Source organism: Pinus tabuliformis, chromosome 9, assembly GCF_031772625.1.
Source record: "Pinus tabuliformis cultivar Carrire ecotype Pingquan chromosome 9, CPIR1, whole genome shotgun sequence".
Taxonomy (NCBI): Eukaryota; Viridiplantae; Streptophyta; class Pinopsida; order Pinales; family Pinaceae; genus Pinus; species Pinus tabuliformis.
The window spans coordinates 464532885-464543222 of NC_142307.1; the positions used below are offsets into that span (position 1 = coordinate 464532885).

The 10338-nt window shown below is 44.2% G+C and overlaps 1 protein-coding gene across 1 annotated transcript; it reads left to right on the forward strand.

Moving 5' to 3' along the window:
* Positions 1-7474: 7474 nt before the first annotated feature.
* LOC149149205 (uncharacterized) lies at positions 7475-9175 on the forward strand. The gene is made up of 2 exons (XM_089442414.1): positions 7475-7714; positions 8327-9175. The coding sequence occupies exons 1-2, from the start codon at positions 7475-7477 to the stop codon at positions 9173-9175; spliced, it is 1089 nt and encodes a 362-aa protein (XP_089298540.1).
* Positions 9176-10338: the final 1163 nt, after the last annotated feature.

Genomic DNA, 10338 nt, shown 5'->3' on the forward strand with positions numbered 1-10338 from the left:
GGTCTTGCACTCCAACACGACCCAGTCAAAGTACAAATTCTATCATGTGAATAGACGTGTCGACGTCGAACATGCTAGAAAATCACTTGATTACCAGCCGATAATGTAAATTGTTAACAAGCGCGAGAGAAACCACCAATAATGACAATGGTCCTCAAGGTACTATCAGCACGATTCACGGAATGTGAATAAAGGAACTGAAGTCGAACACCCAGGAAATCACCCGATCGAAAGCCAATGCAGTGAACTTGTTGTTGAGTGCGAAGAACTTGCGATTAGGGCGTGCAAGCTCTAAGGTACTAGAAAGGAGGCTCTCGATCAACTCCCTGGATAATGAGCTGAAGTCGATAGGAAGCGACCGTGTCAAAGGAGGGCCATAATGTATCCCACATCGGACACGAGACAAAGGGATGCAAAATGATTTTGGATGATACAGAGAATCAGAGGTAAGTGTAACTTCAGAAGGACAACTATTGAACATTTCGGCGACACGACTGGAAGTTTGGTAGCTTTTGGATCCATAGGATCGATGGTCATGATGATGTGGCAGAGATCAAATGGAAGGAAAAATTCAACGACCCAACCTCGGAAGGTCAACGATAAAAAGGAGGATATCCCAACCCGACATGAAGCAGAAAGTGTCATGTTCAAGAGTGAGTCGCCGACACAACTTATTGAATTTCCAAATTTTCCCCCACCATTTCTGGCAGATACCCCAATTATTTTTTAATCGTAATCTTAAAGGGGATATCATAGGCTTGCACTATAAGTTCATCCTTCAGATGAATCCAACATAGTAAGTTTAACGAACCCTAGGAAGGAGAAGCTCATGTTCATCATGGTGACAAATCCAATGTCGTTGTATGTTTTAACAAGTCTGACAAAGGTGCAACTCAATATCTTTTTCATGTTTAGAGAGTTTGAAAAAGACATGGAAAAGAAAACTCTGCATGGTCCCTTTTCGTACATTTGTGTCTTTCGAGTCGAAAAGGTAGAAAACGATGCTCGAGAGAACCGCTTGACCATTTGAACCAAGGAGTACATGTTTCATAAATAGTGCATCCCAGCCCAAAAAAGGGTAAACATATACTAGGTGCATGACGTTTCACATTCGTTAACAAGTTCAAAATGACAAGAGCTCGGCAATATTTTCGTGTTTAAAGGGTCGGAAAAGAGCTTGAAGGTAGACCCCCGATTTTGTTCTCTTTTACGAGTCAAAAGGGAAATATACTCGGCAATATTTTCATTTGAGTTTTACGAGTCGAGAAAAGCGCTGAAATGTGACCCAGTACCATCATCAAATATCCATCACTTGTCGCTGCGCAAAAAGGTAAAGTGCATTATCCAATTCTTGGAGGCAAAATAGGTCAAAAATACTTAAAAACACTAATATTTCATGAAAAACTGAATAAAATGAGGGAAAAGTAAATATTATTTACCATTTACATTTTACCTTGTTGTGAAAAACTTTTTACCCACTTTTGCCCTAATTTTTCCGGAGCAGATTGCGGGAGATCCGAGAGGTCATTCATCAAGCCGCCATTTGTAGAGAAAAGTCCCTAAGCTCCATTTCCATACTGTTTATTCCTATTTTTATCCATTTTGTGGATTTATGAGGGAGGTTTTGGAAAAAAAATCGCCCTCGGTCGGCACAATTTCTAGGCATGGAATAGCGCTAGCCGAGGGTTGCTAAAACGCCCAACCATATCGTTAGCACAACTGTTTTTAAAATAGGCGTGTTGGCACCATGAACAAAGAAAAAACATTTTTCTCTTAAATCCACCGTTTGAATCCAAATTTTGGTTGCCAAAAATTATTATTGAATGGAATACATGGTTTTTGTAGGAAAGAATCGTCGAAAATGGTAGACTGGAAAGAACGTGAGCATGAAGATGTGGACACCCAAGCAATGAATGATCCAAACTACTTGGATGCCTTGAGGAACTATGGGATCCTCAAGTTCTTTCTCACACCAGGGATGCGGGCTCAACCTGAGCTGCTTCGATACCTGATTAGTCTCTGGGACATAAATCGGGAATTTTTTATCATTGGTGACCAGGAGCTGTTCTTGGAAACTTCAGACATTTATTTCATCACAGGATTGTCTCAAAGAGGGGAACCAGTCAACCTATATGGGTCACGGCCGATTGGGGCAAGCATATCCATGCTACTTGCCGAACATTTCCCAAAAGCCCTCAAATCCAAGAATGGAAAGATTGAGATTGCCACTATGTGAGATCTTACACTGAGAGTGCTATTGTTGACTTTCAACAGAGTGGTTGGGTCCCAAGCAAAGCATGAAACCAACAAGTCAAAATTTCTATATGCTATCGATTGTACAGCACCAACTATCTTCAATTGGGTGGAAGCCATGAAGATAAACCCGAAACGCCAGCTATCAAAAGCTAAGGCAGGGAATCTAAAGCAATTTTGCTTCGGATTTATGCTATTGACCTTCCTCCTGGAGTGGGTTCCATTGTTCCAGTATCAACTAACTGAGGTAGATCCACCGATGCCACGAGACCTGCAGATGGTCCATTGGAGTTGTTTGATGCCTAGGATCACTCGGGGCCAGTATATGTCCTACAGGCCCGCCTTCTTCTCATGGTTATGGCAACAGTTGATCATAGTGGAGGATTGGCCATACAATGGTACTGACTTCCATGGAGATCCAGATATGTCGCTTCCAGATGGAGAGGATTTCGACGATGAAGGTAAAAAATCATTTTTTGATTTTTTGATTTTTAATTTTTTTATATATGTGTGTGTGTGTGTGTGTGTTTATAACATTTTGTTCTATCAATGTAGATGTTGGACCAGAGCGTCCTACCAGGATGTCCCTGATAGCCAGGCACGTCGTTCACTAGTTTTATGTCACTCCTTATCAGGAAGGAAGTGACAACGAGGAGGAGATCATGAGGAACCTTGAGGGGTTGACTTGTTGTATCCCAGAGTATGCCCGGTGGGCGACATCCCACGCCAGTACCAGAGGCATATGGTGGGGGTATCAGATCGGATTCACTGATTGTTGACTTGTGTAGCATGAGCAGTTTCATGTTACCATGATCACCATGTTGATTAGTTCCTAGGTCCAGCATTTACATTTTTTTTAGGCCTGCATGCCACGTATATATGAGGCCTGCGAGCCGTGGATGTTATTTGAATACACATATTTTTTTTGGGGTTTTGATGTATCAAACATTATCGTAATATATATATATATATATATATATATATATATATGAGTGTGCAGGCATCATGGACCTTTGACCGGCACAAGCGCACCAACCATTCCCGGTTTTCCTGGCACCTGGTCTACCCTGCGGTTTCTTTTCTCCGTCGATCCCCGCGAACAGGCTTCCCTTTCACTCCGACGGTCGGTTTCCTGGTCGGTTGTCTAGGGCAACACTATTTTGGCAGGTAATATGGTCGAAGAGGACCTCGTGGACTACGAGGAGGACCCCATGCCCCTACAGGACATTTGGGCATATAATAATCGCCCTGCCATGGAACCCCGGGGAAAAGAACATGTTTCCGAGACAGCTGCCTCCTCCTTACATTCCCATCTGCCACGCTCGGGGAAGAAGAAACATCCTGATGTTAACCTGGCAAACCTCCCGGCCCTCGAATGTCCGCCCCTCTCGCCGGCAACGCTCCATCTTCTGGGTACCTATCTACAGACTTCTCCATCATTTGATTCACTGCTCCAGAACCCTACTCTGCCCTCTGAGCCTACACCCCCACCACCTCCTTAGAACACAAACCCTACATCTGTTTCATTGATGTCGTCGAACCCCCAGGGTGCACAGCGACCCCCCCGCTCATTGCTTCCGGGCACCAGCAGCATCGACCCCCACTCCCCTATCCGCTCGGGTTGTTTTAACACGCCGCTGCTACCTGCCCGCTCGGCGGGCTCTACACAACACAACACTTCTGACCCGTGCCGCAAACTTCTTAAGGATTTCCCTATTGGAAAGCGCTCAGAGAAACTGAAAAAGGGCAAGTGCCTTCGGGCTATTGACTCGGATATCAATCTTACATTTGGTGAGGACGTTCAGATGGCGGACGCTCTAGAAAATGCTCGAAAGGTTCTGGTCGACCGGGTAAGAGGTCGCACCTATTCGGTTGAAAGATTAAAACTATGGACAGAGGAGATTTGGGGCTCTCTCCTAAAAGAACTACCAGTGATCAAGTTCCTTGCGAGGGGCTAGTTTGCATTGCATTTTCACAGACCCAAATACACCCAATGGATACTTTCCCAATATTGGCATATTGAATTGGCACCAGTCCTGCTGAAGCGTTGGGATCCTCTCTTCGACCCGGAGTGAGAACAATTGGACGCCGGACCAATATGGGTTCGACTTCCAGGTTTGCCCATGCAATTCTGGACTCCGCAAGTTTTCAAGAGAATAGGTGACGCGCTGGGCACCTACCTGGAGCATGACAAATCCTATGAGCAAACTGGAATCATGACCATGGCTCGTATCCTGGTTCACCTTGACACTAGGCCAGGACTGGAGGAGAAAATCACCCTGCATCGCAGACACTTCTCGTGCAAGCAACTGCTGGACTATGAAGGAGTCCCGTTTCGATGTCGTAGATGCCACAAAATTGGCCATCTGTACAAAGACTGCCCTCTGCTTTCGGGGGTGACATCTGAGGATACAAAAGGACCCAGACAGCAGCCTACAGTGGATCAAAACAAGGGAGTAAACAATCCTGCGGAAGGGGATCTGACTCACAATGAGACTCCAGCAAATGTGGTATCAGAAGGCACCAAGAAGACCAACAACAGAAGGAAGGCTACATCCACTCCAGCTCCGCCGCGCACCCGGTCCAAGACAGCGGAGACTGCATCATCTCATCCGGGTAATGCATCTACTCCCATATGTTCTCATAATTTATCTGAAGTATTGCATTCTGTTATGCACACCTCTTTGTTGTCCCCTCATACTGATCAGGCATCGCTTCCTTCCATCCTATGCACAATTGCCCCCCCCCCCTACTTTCTCCACCACGCCCTCCGCTCACAAGTTGGAGCAGGGCCTCCCCGATCCCTCATCCTCCCCGGCCGGCTCCGGATCGCATCCCTACCATCTCAGACCTCGGGCCCGTACCAGATTGCTAGGACTGGGTTCCTCCCCAGGCCGATACTGCAAGCCAAAGAGGGGTCGTCCATCAAAAATCAACTCGGCTATTCAAAGCGCGGTAGCTGATGTCGCCCAGGGGCGACAATACACCATTGAACAGGCACTTAGAGCAATTGAGCCCCTGGCATGTGGTTCCCCATGATTTGGCTCTCCTTCAATTGTAGGGGACTAGCCAACCCCAAAAAGCGATTGGCTCTAAAACGACTGATTCATGAATCCAGATGTGACATTCTCTTCCTACAGGAGACCCTTTGCACCTCGAAGGTGGCGGTGAGAACCCTTCAGGCCCTTCTTCCTGGATGGATATTTCAGGGAATGGATGCTAGTGGCCAGTCAGGAGGTCTGGCCATTGGCATAAACCCTAGAAAAGGCAAGCCACTCTCCTCATGGGGGGGCAGAGGATTCCTTGGAATGGACATCTTCTTGGGAGAGCTGGGTTTCCCTATTCGCATCATCAACATCTATGGCCCTAACCTGAATAGGCTAACCTTCTGGAAAGCAACCACATTACTCACGTTACTGTCCTGGGCGGTGATTTCAACTTTTCCCTGGGCGTTGGATAATCTTGCGGACATCATGCACAGATCGACCCCATCTCTGAACAGATGAGTATGCTAATTGATGCACACAGGCTTGTCGATATTCCAATGAATAAGAAAGTTCCAACATGGCACAACCAGAGAACTGGGGACGCAGCTCTGGGAAGACGGCTAGACAGGTTTCTGGTGCATGAGGATCTGATACCATTATTCCCCCTGTATAGACAATGGGTCAGCTCAGGTGGACTCTCTGATCATCTCCCTATCCTCCTACAAGTCAGTGATGCTAAAATCAAGCCCCGCTCCCCTTTCAAACTTTTTGCAGGATTCCTACAAGACCCAGAATTTATTACAATGGTCTCGGAATACTAGGGATCTCAACCTCCACTAAGAGAGCAGAGAAAAGCTGCGGATTTTTGTGATAGATTAAATGAGCTAAAGAAATTGACTGAGACCTGGGCAAGAAGGAAGCGACTCAGAGATGATCAGCTACTTATAGATACAGAAACCCAGATAGCTCAATTGACGGACGAAAGGGGGACTGGCTACCTATATGAGGTATCAAAATCTTTACTGAACCATCTGGTTGCACAAAAATCTAAGATCTTACAAGAAAAAGAGGAGTTGTGGAGGTTAAAAAGTAGAGCAATTTGGCTCAAAGCAGGTGACTGTAATACCAAATACTTTCACAACCTTGCTAATGGTAGAAAGGCATCAAACACTATCTGGCAACTGCCCTGTGAACCTGAAGGATGGGCTACTACGCACCAACAACTTGCCAAATTGGGGGTAGCACATTTCAAATGACAATTCACTGCACCGAATGCCATCAATCTTCCAGATATCATCAATCTTGCTGGTCACTTCCCTAGATTTTTTGGTCAGGAGGATTTGGATGATCTCACTCAACCAGTTACTAAACAGGAATTGGAAAGCACGCTCAAATGGTTCAAGAAAGATAAGAGCCCGGGGCCGGACGGCTGGCCAGTGGAGTTCTATCTGGCTTTTTACAATTTACTGGGTGGGGATTTAGTGGAGGTCATTGAAGAAAGCCGGATTACAGGGCACATACATCCCCCGATGAACTACACCTTCATTGCCCTGATACCTAAATCAGATGACCCTTCATCCTTTAATGACTTCCGTCCTATATCTTTATGCAATTGCCTCTACAAAATCATTTCCAAGATCATAGCAAATCGCATCAAGCCCATCCTGTCTTCTCATATTTCTACTAAACAATTTGCCTTCCTCCAAAATCGACACATTCAAGAGGCCATTGGCACCGCCCAGGAAGCTTTACACTCCATAAAGCATAAGAATCTTAAAGGCATATCTCTTAAGATTGATCTTGCAAAGGCCTTTGATAAATTTAACTGGCTCTATCTGAAGATGATACTCACCCATTTGGGCTTTCCCCTCATACTTATAAACTGGATTATGGGCTGCATCTCTTCTATCTCCTTCGCTATCCTCATCAATGGCTCGGCCTCTGCTCGATTCAACATCAACAGAGGAATCAGACAAGGATGTCCTCTATCCCCCCTGCTCTTTCTAATTGTCATGGAAGGGCTAAGCAGGCTCATTGCAACTGCTAAAAGGAATGGCGAAATCAGTGGACTCAAAATCATGGAGCATTACTTCCTCACTCATCTACTTTTTGTAGATGATATCCTTATTTTCATTAATGGGAGTGTTCGGGACACCACTGCCCTAAATGACATTCTCCAGCTATTCTGCAAGGCTACATGAATGGAGATCAACAAAAGGAAATCGACTATATCCATGGCGGGGTGTACAAATCAGGAATCTCAGCTGGCTTCTCAGAAATTCCCATTCCTGGAAATTAATCTGCTGGATGGCATCAAATATCTGGGCTTTAGACTAAAACCAGATGGTTACAAAATAGAGAACTGGTCTTGGCTCATCTCCAAAATAGAAAAGAGGATCAATTGCTGGCATCACCGGCTCCTATCCAAAGCAGGCAGACTTATGCTGATAAAATCTGTCCTTGAGGCTACTCCAGTATATTGGATGTCACTCTCATGGATCCCAAAGGGTATTCTCAATAGAATTCAACAAACATGCAACAGATTCCTTTGGAATGGAAACAAAAAAGGGAAGATTTTTGCCTGGACTCGATGGTCCTTGATTACCACTCCAAAGAAATGGGGGGGGTGGGGCCTTAAAGCACTCTCGGATTTTGCGCAAGTGTTGGCTGCCAAGCAGGGCTGGTTATTACTTAAACAGAATAGTCTCTGTGCAAAATTTATCCACCAGAAGTATATATGGCCTTTGAACATCATTGACTGGATCCGGAGGCCTCATTGGAACCGACAGGGCATATCGGCGATTTAGAAGGCCACTCTAAACGCCATACCTCTTATCAGAGATAATATTTTATGGCGCATTGGTAATGGCACCTCAGTCCGCATTGGTTTTGACCCATGGCCTGGTTCTGGAAATGCACACATATTACCAGAAGGGCTGGTTCTACATCTAAACAACAGGGGAATCAAATATCTCTCGCAGATAGGTGACCAATAGCATTCCACCATATTCTCACAAGCTTGGATAACAGATCAACATTGGCAACTGACAAAAGAGTGGAGCACAATATGGAAGGAATACATACAGGCATTAATCGAATCACATATCAGACTCAGGGAGGAAGAGGATGAGCTAATCTGGGCTGTATCAAAATCTGGTCAATATGTGCCGAAGATTGGATACTACAAACTGATTGAAGCAAAAAATCCGGACACTCATAAAAGCTGGTGGTCCGCTATCTGGCACCTGCAAGCTCAACCACGAACAAGACTTCTCATGTGGAACATTCTTGCAGACAAAATCCCTACGGGATCCAACCTGAGGAAAAGGGCCTTTGCTGGTCCAACATGGTGTGTTTTATGCAGAAAAGAGGAAGAAACTACCCCCCATTTATTTCTTACCTGCTCGATCACCAAGGAACTATGGACACAGATCACCCAGGCTCTTAATATAAATGCGGTATGGCAGGGGGAAGACATACCTGCGGCATGGGATCAGTGGTGGACTGCTGTGGCATCAGAAAAGCCCAGGAATTTGCCGCTTTTGGTGGCCTGGTATATCTGGAATAGGAGGAATGCAATCATATTTGAGAACTGCAATGTAAATTGGAACCTACTACCCTCTACCATATGTGCGGCATATATTGAGATTCCAATTGAAGTCAAACAGAAACAACCCAAGATCATCAGCCCAGAAATCATAAACAAAGATATGCCGTGGGCATATTTTGATGGGGCAGCTCAGAGACAAGGCTGTGGGGGAGGCATTCTACTACATCTTTCAGACTCACACTACTTTCATATGAGATTGGGACTCGGTCCGGGTACAAACAACCATGCTGAACTCATGACCCTGAGGCATCTTCTATGTTTTGCCTTGTCCAAAAACTGTCAACAATTACAAATATTTGGGGACTCAAAGGCTGTGGTTGATTAGGTTAACAACAAATCCATCTGTCATGCATATTCATTGAAGCATATCTTGGAAGAAATTGTTTTTTTCAAAACACATTTTGACCAGATAACTGTTTCTCACATCTACAGGGAAAGAAATGCAATTGCTGACCGGCTCTCGAAAGAAGCGGCGGATCGTCCTCTAGGAGAATGGCTGATCGAGGAACACTATCCAGAGGGGATGCACAGTTTCTATCATAGACCATATATTGATGGTCCCCTTCAGGGAGGCAATGGCCTCATCTAAATTTTTGCACTATCGTGATATATATTTGTACATAATGCAGTATTTTCCAGCTTGATCTGTTTGTATAGCGATCATGCACTATTTTGATCTGTTTTTATAGAGTGATTATGCACTACTATGATGGACATTGATCCTTTTACTGTATCCCTGTGGGTACCTATATGTAAATTTTTGCTTTTTGATCAGTGGTGAAAACCACATTACAGCATATGCCTAGGGGCATCAATAGCATGTAATTTCTGATAATAGAAATTATGAATTTTCTTCTTCGGAATATATATAAATATATATATATATATATATATATATATATATATAGATATATGTATATATATATTCTTGCTTACTATGGTACAAATGATTTGTTTTAGTTTTTCACATGTTTCGTAAATGTCTATCCAACACATAATTAGCCAATGCATCTGTCAATGTATTCATGTGTCTGGGAATATGATGATATGTAATGTAATCAAAATTTCTTTCCAGTAGACAAATATGTAGATATATTCTCAATATCTGAGGGTTTCTGATGGAATATTGCCCATTGAGTTGAAGGACAACAAGCTGTGAATCCAAGTTGACAACCAATTCCTCAATGTCAAGAGCAATAGTCTCTAACAACAATTCAATAACTTCGTTGTATTCAACAATGTTGTTAGTTGTGTGACCTAAAAAAATACCATGAGGGTCATAAATGGCCCATGCCACGGAGGATAGATTCCAGGTACTACGACAAGCACCATTAGTGAAACCAATGTGAGGAGTCACAAACATCTGCAAAGCAGGGAAAAACATAGTAAACATGAAAGCTATTTGAAAACCAACACACCAAACCACACTGCACAAAAATGAATGACACACTAATGTACACAAGTAACCATGCAAGATGACCTAAGCAT

Excerpts from the sequence above, each read along its gene's own strand:
- LOC149149205 (XM_089442414.1), top strand. The coding sequence starts at position 7,475 with ATGGCGGGGTGTACAAATCAGGAATCTCAGCTGGCTTCTCAGAAATTC. Across the intron at positions 7,715-8,326 it reads CTGTCCTTGAGGCTACTCCA|GCATTAATCGAATCACATAT; the intron begins GTATATTGGATG and ends GAATACATACAG.